The sequence below is a fragment of the Bombus terrestris genome, chromosome 14 (assembly GCF_910591885.1).
Source record: "Bombus terrestris chromosome 14, iyBomTerr1.2, whole genome shotgun sequence".
In the NCBI taxonomy this organism is placed as follows: Eukaryota; Metazoa; Arthropoda; class Insecta; order Hymenoptera; family Apidae; genus Bombus; species Bombus terrestris.
The window spans coordinates 6550217-6562564 of record NC_063282.1 but is presented as its reverse complement, the minus strand read 5'-3'; the positions used below and the strand labels follow the sequence as shown (position 1 = coordinate 6562564).

The following is a 12348-nucleotide window of genomic DNA, read 5'->3' as shown; positions in this document are numbered from 1 at the left end:
CAACGCCATCGCCTCAATGAGCATTTATCGAGATACGCAACAGAGAAATTACCGGTGATAAGGAATTTTTATACATCATCTGCGTTCTCTGTCGCAGGCATCTAAATGGTACCGTTCTCCTCCTTCACATTTATAATTTATAAATAACAGAATACATTATGAAATGCAAATGTCATGCAACGAGCAAAGGTTAAATTGAACGATAAAGCCGGTGTGTATTTTCGAAGCTGCTCCTGGCAAGATAAGACGCTATCGAAGCCAGTACAGCTTATAGATTTTCATTGGAACTTGCCAAACTCTGCAGAAAGCTGTCACGTTTCAGCCGCAGCGAAAGCTTAATAAATAATTGGCAGGAAATTTTTTTTCTGGGACCTGTGCCTTGGGAAACAATCTCTTCATCTATCCCATATACATAAAATTATAGTTTTGGTAAATACGTTATAGTAAAAAGTGTTTTTTAAAGCAAGATAGCCATTACATTGTATACTATAACGAGTTATTTCAGGTATTTTCAGTTTCTTTACTGTCCGTTTAGAGAAAAGCCAGCATGGCAATATTTTTATCCGTAAATTCATTCCACGGATATAGGGGAGATTTCACGGGAGAAATAGGTGAATAAGACGCCGCGTTACGAGCACATATATACACCACCTACGAGTTTGCATCGAGATCTATGTGCATTTCCGGCGGTTTACCGTTATGTGCATATATAGCTAGGAATTGGACCACAAAGTAGATAATATTGCTCCTCTAGACTGTGCGCATCACGTTTCGCTTCAGACCACACAAAAATCATCCTTCTTGATGAATTTTACAATGCAAATACTCATCGGCAATCTCTTCATTATACCTACAAAAAGCAATGTATCATGAGAGAGAAAATTGTGTAGAGAAGAGACAAAAATAAATTACGACTACGAAACTATTATATTCTCTTGTATCCTTGCAATTAAACGACCTGATTCGTTGATAAATAACAAAATTACAATACTATTACGATATAACTTATAAAAGATTTGGTTTCTTATTTTTAGAGTTGTATTCTAACAATAAGAATATTAATTATTCTAACTTCTATCTCCTCCGGCCTTCCCAGCTGTGCAGAATTGAATAGATAGTTTCTGTAATACGTACACCGGTCAAGGAAATAAGTATTGCAATCAGTAAATACGTAACATAGCGTTGCGTCCTTAATAGGTTTCCAAGAAGCGTGAAATTCCCGCGCGTTGGCCTTTTACTTAAACGACTATCTCATTTTTCCTCTTTTTACACATAACTGCCTATTTTTTTGCTTTCAGACGTCCACCGATGCATTTTTTTCCAATGTCAAGAACATTTTTCAATACACAATTTCCTTTCTAGATTATTTCATGCTTTACAAAATCTTCTATCAAAAATTTTTCTATTTTTCTTTAATTTATGTCTTTCTCTTTTAATATCTAAATGGTAAAGTTTGAATATGTAATATAGAATTATTATATCATAACTACTTTGTACTACTTTACGTAAATAAAATTGTAGCACATTAACGATTTAATTCTACTGCAATCGACTTAATTTAACTTAATTTAAGGTTATTTTTTCTAGACGATATACAAGCATACATAGTCTAGAGGCTTCACGGATAACGAAGAATGTTACGTGCAATTACGTGTGATAACTGGGAGTCATTCTCCTGTGGGAAAGAGAACCGATGATATGAGACACAAAGAATGAGCAATTTGCACGATTCACGGTATCGTGACATAATCGAATAGACTAATATAATAGATAAAATGATAAACTAACCATAACACAATATTACATTATACTAAATATATAATATTTCTTTGATATCTGATACATGATACATTCTCTGAACACTTTCACAAAAAGATAACAAAGAATTGTCGTTATTCATAACAAATATCCTACAGAAGAGTGATACATCAAAACTAAAGTGAACTCTTAATTATATTCCGAACAATGAAATTCAACTCGGTCAGAATTTCCTCAGCTCTTGTCAAAGGTTCAAGATTTGTCATCTGACGGACAATTTAAACATTCCTACATAAACTCGTACTCCCATGGTGGCAATAATAAAACAAAGCATTGTTTGGTCGAGCCGTGGCCGGTATAGCGTTGTATTCTCTTGTCTCCTCTCCTCTTCTCTCTCTCTCTCTCTCTCTCTCTCTCTCTCTCTCTCGAAAAGTAGAACACTACGAAGATAACGTGTTGGTTGAAACGTTTCTACCGTAATCATTACGTAAACGCATCGGCAATTACAGATCCATAGTCAGCCACATATCGTGCAATTAAAAAAGCCAGTGGTACTCTCTCATATATACTTCGCGATAGTAAATATACATATATTGGCTAATAAAGTATTTGAACAACAATACAAACTTTTGATAAATATATTATGCACGTTGTACAAACAATGAATATATTGGTGAGGTTTGAAATGTACAGATGGTACAATGTATTTAATACAAGTATATATTTCGCAGAGGTCATAAAAATATTTAAATAATCTTATTTATATCCAGTATCATAATAATAAGCCTCAATATACAGTGAGAATTTTTAATACTCATTATAATTTATAAGACGACTATTCATGCTGTGTATACTAGTTTTTGTTACTAAACATATGCTTGCAATAAATATTCAAAATTTTGCCTATTTTTCAATAGTATAATCATGATATAATCACTCGTGTCTCATTACAGAGTTAATAAAATTTCAAAATGTTTTATGTGACACACATAATATATTAATTCTGTCAGAAGAAAATTTACAATTACTTTAATGAAAGAAATATATGTAATGAGTGAGTTGAATACTAGTTAGTCGAGCGGATAATTTTTCTAACCAACTTTCACGATAAAAGGGAACCGTTTGACAGCTTTATCTTCAGGCAAATATTGATCTGTGCTTTCCCGTTAATCGAGCAGGTTAACGCGTGCTGATCCAGCTCCGTCGAATCGGCTTAAATCGAATAACCCATTCTAACATCGCGGTCACCTCTTCTTCAACGTTATTCGCTAAAAGTAAACAGTTTCATTAATATATTACGATTCGAGTTGTACTTTTTGTTCGATAATATAATTGAAATATAGTATTATATGTGAACCTGTTATTAACATATTCAGCTACGTACAATTACTATTTGTCTTCTTTTATAGCATCATTAAATTCTCCTTTATCTAGGTTGAGCAATGGGACGAGAAGAAATAGAAATAGGCAATAAAAGTTTGTGTACACGTTCAGTTAAAACGAAGAAATTTGAACAACTACGTGATACAAGTTACAATAAAAGCGATAACGTCAACGTACATCGTTGCAAATAGCAAAAATCTTTCTCGGGATAGAGAAGAAACATTGAACGAGGAAACCTGTTTCACTTTTTTAAATCCTGCACAAACAGACATCTATCTAGCTAATAAAAAATAAATCTATCTAAGAAACACCTCTGACAATAAAGTAATAATAGCTAAATATAGGATATTCTCAAAGATAGGTATAAGCCCAACAGATTGTCATCGTCGATTCAAACTCTAAAAAATTGAGAGAAATAGTCTCTATACATTAACAAAAGCATAGAGGAAACGAATCTTTCACATTTATTAGATCTTCGCTACCTTCTTTTACGATCATATATGGAGTATTACAATGGAGTATTATAATGAGATTACAATGGAGTATTTCTCGTATCAATATAGCGAGTATAATTTTTCTTATTCCACTCGCAGAACACATTGGCACGCGTTGATCGTTTATTCTGGCGCACCCTGTATATGCTACGGAATAAATAAGTCGTCATTCATATGTAACAATTCGTAGATCAAACGCATAAACTACGACTAATCATTTTCCAACCGCTTAGTTTCTGTCGAAGATAATTAAAATGTAGAAAATTATGGACGTTTACACTAGAGAAGAATAGTGCCAATATAAAATTCTGCTGGTATATGGAAACCATATAATAAAAGTAATAATACAACTGCCAAGTATTGTGTAACATTGTATAGTCAAATTATAGAGAATAGACGTAAACAAATGAGAGATACAAGCAAATGCATTTCAGACGTGTTTATTCTTCTAAGGCGCCTTCAGATATTTTTGTTAGATTTAAAAATTTTCTATTCTGGACATCAATACTATGAGTAGTCTATTTGTTTAAAGTAGCTAAAAAGCATATGAATATTGTTATAAGGAGAAGTTTATTATACAAGTTTTTTTAATTATTTATAAATACAAATAGATATTTGTAACCTTATTTTGTTGATTATTATGGAATCATTTAAATACATACATATATACCTATATAGGAAGATAATATGGAATTAGGTTCTAATTCTAGTATATGGTCCAAATGGAAACAGATCCAGTGTCAAAAGCGTGAATTATGGACCTTGCAACGAATACTCTGATTCTGAGAATGAGTATTATATTTGTAACTTCTACAATCATTTTTTTATTAAATCTTGTTAATTTATTAACCAGAAAACAATTTATTTTATCGTGTATAATGTAACCAATAAGAATAAAGAAATGAAAAACACTAAACCGTAAGTACATCGTAAAATTAAAATTTTGAAAAGTATATTTTTTAATTCAAATTTCCCACGTCTGAATTAGGCACAAATTAGAGGTTAAAAACAACTTGAGATTCTATATGATCTTCGATATGATCCCCTTTACAAATAAGAAAACTATATAAACGAATGTCATAACATACCTGAGGGATATTGGCGTTCAGTTGACGATTCAATGAATCCCGTTCCTTCTCGACCTCCTGCAAACGCGCTTCCGTTTCCTGCAACCGTTCCTGGTTTTCGCGCAACGATTCCACCAACTTGTCCCTCTCGTCGAGCATCGAGACCATTAGTTGCTCGAAGTTCGCATCCTCACCGGAATATTGCGAACTTCTCTGACTAATGCTGTCCTCCGCGATAGTCGGCATCACGTCGCACATCATATTCCACATTTTGCGTATCCTACTACTCTCTCTCACCCTCCGGCACTGAAACTCCACTTCAAATATACACGCAAATGAGAAACAGACGAAACACGCGCGCCGGATATAATATGGACACTCGCGTGCGCGCCAATGGCAACGAAAGCCGCCTTCCGCTTCCGATATCTATGTACACATATAGATATATGTATATATATAAGCACTTATATATGTATACATATATACAGTGATTCACGGAAGTATTTGAACAGCTATTATATAGAAAACTTGTAAGTATATATTGCATGTGTTATATAAAACAGGTTGAAATTTAGTTAGCATTGTAATGAGAGACTGCTATGACCAAACTACGGATGTTTATGCAAAATCATATTTTTATCAAAATGACAAAAAAATAAAACCTGTGTAGAGATGTGTTTCACATACTAAATATTATAACTTGCTCTTTACTTTTCATATTTTATATATCTTTTCATGTTACATTCATTCGGTACACTTTTACATCTTTAAATTTTCTATAAATGCATAAACATCTGCCGTCTAATCGTGATTATCCCTTTGCGGACGAGACGGTTCGAAGTCAACCGTGCCATGGGGCCGAGCTGCTGCCGCGATAGTCACTTAAAATTTCCAGCGCACATTTCTGCATAGACGCGATTTTCGTTCATAACACTCCAAGATGTCAAATTTTAGACATATGTGCATGCACAGATTTTCCACAGGGTAAATAAGATGACACACATATGAGTTTTTCAGTTCTATCAGTTGTTTACGCCAAGCACATATATGAGTTCCTCGACCAAATTGATAGTTTACGCACATATGCGGCAGTAGTCCGCAAAGGGTTATATTGATCAAAGTTGGAACCAATCTGAAAATGTACATAGAAGTTACCAGATACTTAATGGAAAATTAATACATAGCATGATTAGCTATCTTAAGTATATATAATGTTAAAGATAGACGCAGTAACTGTTTAAACATATCCATGATCTGTGTGAAACATGTACTTGCAGTACGTGCTTGTAACTTCTATGTATATATAGTACTTTTTCAAATTCGTTCCAAACTTTATCAATAAAACCACGATAGTCGAATCTTGTCACAGTGTTAATAAAATCTCAAAATGCAGAAGTATAATACATATAATATATTCATAAAAAGTGTCCAGAAGTATTCGAATATGCCCATGAGCCACTGTATATCTATATCTATATGTACATGTGTACCTTTTAGTTCGTTTCGAGCTTTTTAGTTAGTCATTTTCCCAACGCGATTTTCTTCGCTTGACCGCGCTTTCTCTTTCTTTCTCTTTGATTTTCCTCGTCTTATCAGGTCAAACTCCTATCTACTTCTTTCTTTCTTTGTGTCACAACGTTTCGTCGATTCTAACGACATCCACGCGTCGGGAATATTTCTTATATGTATTATATTTCTTCTTCAATGGCGTACCGTTTAACCATTAAGAATTTTCAAGCAATCTGATGTTTTTCTTTCTTCCTATTCTTCTGCCTCACTAGATAGAAATCCGTGTTTCTCCACTATTTTTTGTTTGTTTGTTTGTTTGTTTGTTTCTTTAACTAGAAGCTACCGGCGAAATCATCGCTCGAATAATTTATTCAGTCCCAAGTTCAACATCACTCTAGCCACGAGCCTGTTCACCGTCATTCAAACTCGTGTTCCGTTTCCACCGTCGGATGATACATTGTTAGCAACTGGATATTGTTTACGGAAGGGGATCAATCGATGTGCGAAAATATACACACACAGTCGAGATAAAAGTCGTAGGCGAGTAGAATATTTTTCCCTTGAGAAAAATCGATCGACTCGTATCGTGATAGGAAGGATGATTCGATGCAGACGCTCGATTTAGTTTCACCATAAATACGATATAAATACGTGTACGACGTGTTGGTTGAGTTGATTCAGTTTTGACAGATCGTAAATTAGATCCCACTATGGAACCGTACATTGAGCATACTTATCCTTTATATGTTCTACGTGCACGCGTCTTTCTTTTCCATTTCACTCATTTCCAAGATACGTGAACTAGTTTTCGATCGAACAGAGTCGACAAGGAGCTGACACCCACGATGCACGCTCGACTCTCTCCTGGAGCCGGGCAAATCAGTCTGACACCCGCAAAATATCCGTGAAGAGCACGAGAACGATCACTGGACAGACCAAGGTTTACTTTCCACTTCGATCTCATTCAGACACAGTTTCAGCCTATTTAGATATTCAAATGTATATATTTATGTATGTAGATCACTGATAGATTAAGAACAGAAGAAATTTCGTTTTACGGGATAAAGAGATATATGTACATATATCGTGGAGTTCGGGTTGCACCGCTTAATTTGACTCGCCGACTATTTCACCATTTATTATCACCATCCGAGACTCGCGGAACGATCCCGATCGTACGTAAGAGTAGTGCGCGAGGCACGAGTCAGCGTGCAACAATCGGCATTTCGATGGCATTATCGCGGAGAAGCCGAGTACTGACACACCTACAGTTCGTTCCTACCGCCCAGCCTCTACGCTACTCCATTTCCGATACCAGCAGCCATTTTGCGCCGTGACGTCAGCCTTCGTCCTCGAAAGTGCACCCGACTCCGCCCGAATGTCGTACGACTTTCCTCCGCCGCGTTTACAAACTGCGATGAAATTGGAGATTGCTTGTGGCACCACAGTTACGGAATACCGCCATTTGAGAAACGCGGGGCATCCAAATGATCTTTTAAATTAAGCGATTTTCAAATGATATCTGTAATTTGTATTAACCTATAATTAAATTTCTTCTTATGCCTGTAATTATATTCATTGTCAACTCTAATTCTCTCTCTTAGTATAAATATAATATACCGTACCCATAAAAAGTAATGGCGCGCCACAGAATTCAAAGGATATATTCGTCAATTTTGTGTTGTTAAATTCTCTATTTTGAATGTCATCATACTTCAGACAAATATTAAATTATATAATATATTTTTACTTTCATGCATATTGTGCAAGCTGCTCAAATTTTAGAATGATAATAGAAAAATATATATGTATACATAAATCTATATACGTATGTACATATCGTACATAGTTGAGCCCAATCCGCACGGTCGACAATGTATCAAATCAATCATATTTCATTTATTTCAAAACTAATATATATATATATCTTAATTAATACTTAAAACAACAAAGAATATAAATTATTTTGAGAAATTGTAAATATTATGTTAAGGCATTTTATGTAACGCAATAAATATTCAAAGAAAGCTTCTTTCTTCGTTAACACTTGAACTAATTAACTCCCAAAACTCGAATCTTCAATCGATAGGAATGTTTTCAAAGTTCGAAGAAAAGATTTATCGTTACTGAACGCGATAATTTTGATCAAGTCAAAAGAGAGGGAAAAAATCTAGAGGACTTAACTTTCCGAAAGATGGAGACTGCTACAGCGTGGGATGCTGGATGATCAATACCGACCTCTGAGTCGTATTTTGGACCAAGTTATACAGTCAAGAAAAATAGAGACGAGTATCATGAAAACAGTAACGCACACTTGCACGCCAGGAACTACGGGTAAGTAGCCCTAGCTTCGATTAAAAATATCCTTCAAAAAAAGTACAATTTAAATCATCTAACAAAATATTCCAAAAATCTCTGCACTCTTTTCTCAAAAGAAAAAAGATATTTTACCTTAAATGTTTCCATTTTCTCCATTCTATTGTTTTGTGAATTACCATAAATAAAATTAATATCCTTTTAATAATTGATAATGAATAATTTCCTTTTAAAATACTTTCAAAACGGAAAATTTCTGTGATAGTGTTTTGGAGTAAATTATTTGATTATTGCATTTGAACGTCCATATTTCCCGATTTATACTTTATTTGTCCAAGTTTTAGATCTACCAGAATGTGATTCGATCGAGGACATCGCTGAATCAGTGGACGAACTACGAGCGAAATTGGCGAACATGAAGAGATTGATGGAAGAGCGGCGGGGTACCACCCTGGGTGAGATCAGCGCAAGGAAGAGAAAGGAGACCTCGGATATTATAGATGGCTACTTTTTATCTTGGATATTCGGCTCGGCACTCATCGTCATCTTGAGTATCAGTTTCTACGCCTTTTACAATCTCTATCATGCAGTCCTGAAAAAATTTCCATCATCTCATACGGAATTATAAACAGACGGTAATCTTCATTTTCTAAAACTATATCTTTGGTTGTTTTTTTTTCAGTAATGTCATATAAACTACGGTAATAATTTGCAGGATAAGAATAGAAAAATTTTTACACTCTGGCGAATTTGTGCTGACAAACTGTTCAATTTGGATATATTCTTTTGCGATCAATATATGATAAGCAAAAAGATGTGTCCAAAGATCTCAAACTTCTTGCCCAATTCTCAAGAAGTATGCCGGCTGGTAATTTCATTTGATATTAAAAATATCTGTCTATCCTTTGGGATATAATAATGAAATGTCTGGAATAAGAGAACAAGATAGAAAGAATTTAAGGAACGGACAGAATGGCAGGAAAGTTCCTTTCATGTGCACTTAACAAGCTCAACGAATATTTTATAGCGTTCATTCAAATCGAAAAATACTTCCTTCTTTGTTCACTACACATTTCTCAAGGAACTGTACTCTCATAAACAAAAATTCAGTTACTGAAAAATTATCACAATATGCATCGGGAAAGAAACAAATGCCTTAAAACATCTCTCAGCACTATTCGTTTTGGAGAATTTGTATGAACATGTAATTCCATGGTTATGAAGAATAAGGCACTTAAAATAGAACAATTTTGAGATAGAGAAGAATACTTTAAAAAAGCTACGTGACCTCCTTATTTTTATTCTCATTTCAATAAATTGAGTATATAAAATATTTTTTCTATCTCCAAACAAAATGAAGTAAAGAGGTCTGTTTTAAGAATATTATTCTTCTGAATTCGATATATCGTACTGCATGTAAAAATTACTTTTATGATTCTTGATTCTTGCTTTACTTTCTTATCATATAATACGTTCTATATTATTTAATGTTTAAACTTTAGTACAGTGTCCTGGTTATCTTTAAAAATTATCTATTTCATCGAAAATATATACAATCATCGGCAATCAATACGTTAATTGATAAAATAGATGTAATCTATTTGCCATTTTTTGCCTCAATTCGAAAAGTATAATTCATACGCGTAATCGAAGTCCAATTGTCATTCGAATTAAATTTTAATTTCTCAATGTTAATTTGTACCATGCGATTGAACGCAAAGGAACTTCCATACTGATCATTTACTCGAATGTATATATTGTGATTATCAAATAAAAATTATGATTCGATTGAAAAAAAACTCTTTTCTTAATCTTTCGATACTACGACGATTTTCGACAAAGCAACATTTAGTAGCACTTTTTAATTACTCACTCTAATTTTTGTTCTTCAATATGAAAGGCAATACTGCGAACATTTGATTAAAAATAATTATTATATATACAGAAAAGTCGATGAAATTTTTCATGGTAAACTGAAACAACTCACGCGATGGTGTCTTGATTTCTCGATACCAGAAGCTATAGATTGAAAGCGCCAAATTAAAATAATTGAAATCTATTTTTAAACAAAATAGAATATTTCGCAATAACGTACAGAATAATGTTTTTTTACTTTCCAATTCCTTGGAAAAACCACTCAGCATTTTCTGATAATCTTCTTGTTGCTACAATTGCATTAAAAATTATGACTTTTATTATTTTTATATGTTACTAATTTTAACAAGATAGAGACACTACCTTTAATACCTCGCTCCTAAGAGCTTCTCGTCGAATTGATAAATTCGATATTTGATTTTGCAGCGTTCTCACCTATCAAATGTAATTATAATTATATAAAACTAAATCGTCATTCTTTTTAATTATATGTTACTCGAACCTCATCCTCAGTTTCTCGAATGTCCTTTTTCAATTCGATCATCAACGAGCGATATCGATCTCGGCAGGACGATGTTTTATTTTCCAGATCAGTTAACGCTTTTTCCGCATTTTTTATTTCACATTGCGATTTCTGTAACTATGGGTATTACAAAACTAATAATATTTCTTTCATAAAAAATTGAATTAAAACAAAATGACGAATTATTTTCTCACCACGCGTTCTTTTTCTGTAAGCTTTTCCGTTAACACTTCCAATTTATCATCTACGCTCTCGCGACTCTAATAAAATAAGCAATCGCCAGCATTTTTAGAGGTTGAAGTTACGAGTTATGAAATATTAAAAAGTATGATAAAGAAATACGATATAATGATAATGTAGTATAATAGTAGATAATATGTATAGATGTTTATGCGTTTATGGAAAATTCGAAAAAGTCAATATATGTTCGGAATGCACATAATATAGAAAATATACATACATATGGGTATGTAATTAAAAGCAATGCGCTTACTATAATATTTATAATGAATAGAAGAAATTTCTATTCAGGTTCCATTGTTTTAGTTACATACATAAAGATATCAAATTGCATAAACATCCGCAGTCTAGTATTAATTTTTCATTAAGAAAAGCTTCCTTTAACTAACTTCAGTCGGAAATTCCACATCCAAGTTTGTATCTTGGGGTACGATCTAAAAGACACAATTTATGTTACAACAATGGAATATTTTGAAGATGTAAGAGAAAATTGCATTAATAAACTTACACATCTTCTCAATTCCTCTGTTTGAGCATTGTACTTTGTTACAAATAACGTTATTAGTTAGCATAAAATACTATCAATAAGAATAAATTAAAAAATTCTTACCATAACTAGAAGAAAAGTGACAACGCAATAGATGACAAAGATAAAAATGCACATTAGTTTAAAGGTAAAAATTGCGAATAATATGAACCACATTATGAGCAATTTTGTATTAATAGCCGTTTTTAACAAAAATAATTATCAAAAGCATACGAATAACAATTAGAAACGCTTAAATTTATGGAAAAATTCATGTTGATAAAAACCGAAGATCTAACGTCGCTCCCATTTTGAATTTTATCGAACTGTATCGAGGAGGTTCGAGAATATCAATATAGTTATCGAGAGTAGTCGAGATTTGAAATATTTCGATTTATCGATCAAGTACATCTAGGCGGGAAATTTATTAAAAACTTAAATGTCTTTACAAATAAGTACAATAACATTTTAAATCAAAAAATTATAAGTAAATCAATCTTGTGTAATTATTTCACGTTAAAATAACTAAAAAATGATCTGTATGAAAAATAATTTTATCTAGAGACTTCCAAAATATTATAATTTTAATAAGTGAAAATCTTAACATATCAAGCTATTATAAGAATGTATGGTGCCACTTATTTTCCTTTGAAAAGA

General features: G+C 33.0%; 3 protein-coding genes across 21 annotated transcripts in view; 1 reads left to right on the top strand and 2 right to left on the bottom strand.

Moving 5' to 3' along the window:
* Window positions 1-7927, bottom strand: part of LOC100652138 (liprin-alpha-1) — a 42257-nt gene extending 34330 nt beyond the window's left edge. For 7 of the 13 annotated variants that reach the window (XM_048411991.1, XM_012316298.3, XM_012316301.3 and 4 more), the window contains exons 1-2: window positions 6193-7554; window positions 4724-5019 (exon numbers count right to left, since the gene is read on the bottom strand). In XM_048411991.1, coding sequence (XP_048267948.1) covers window positions 4724-4972 — 249 coding nt within the window. In that variant the 5' untranslated portion in view covers window positions 4973-5019; window positions 6193-7554. Of the gene's footprint in view, window positions 1-4723; window positions 5129-6192; window positions 7734-7836 lie in introns of those variants that run through there. The other 6 variants (XM_012316304.3, XM_012316305.3, XM_048411988.1 and 3 more) reach the window with 5 other exon arrangements.
* A 439-nt stretch (window positions 7928-8366) lies between these two features.
* LOC100647118 lies at window positions 8367-10326 on the top strand. Of its 2 annotated transcripts, none has more exons than XM_012316287.3 (3): window positions 8367-8545; window positions 8866-9162; window positions 9243-10326. In XM_012316287.3, exons 1-2 carry the CDS (start codon window positions 8428-8430, stop codon window positions 9153-9155), a joined length of 408 nt encoding a protein of 135 aa, XP_012171677.1. In that variant the 5' UTR covers window positions 8367-8427; the 3' UTR covers window positions 9156-9162; window positions 9243-10326. The 2 variants fall into 2 exon arrangements, with proteins under 2 accessions (XP_012171677.1, XP_020722218.1); XM_020866559.2 differs by having other exon boundaries at window positions 8376-8545; window positions 8872-9162.
* LOC100646201 lies at window positions 10148-12344 on the bottom strand. Of its 6 annotated transcripts, XM_020866556.2 has the most exons (9): window positions 11776-12344; window positions 11674-11706; window positions 11555-11599; window positions 11120-11185; window positions 10905-11042; window positions 10766-10837; window positions 10623-10692; window positions 10515-10546; window positions 10148-10433 (listed from the first exon to the last, which is right to left on the bottom strand). In XM_020866556.2, the coding sequence occupies exons 1-9, from the start codon at window positions 11866-11868 to the stop codon at window positions 10416-10418; spliced, it is 567 nt and encodes a 188-aa protein (XP_020722215.2). In that variant the 5' UTR covers window positions 11869-12344; the 3' UTR covers window positions 10148-10415. The 6 variants fall into 6 exon arrangements, with proteins under 6 accessions (XP_020722215.2, XP_048267963.1, XP_048267964.1 ...); XM_048412006.1 differs by having other exon boundaries at window positions 10515-10692; XM_048412007.1 differs by having other exon boundaries at window positions 10148-10546.
* Between the last annotated feature and the right edge of the window lie 4 nt (window positions 12345-12348).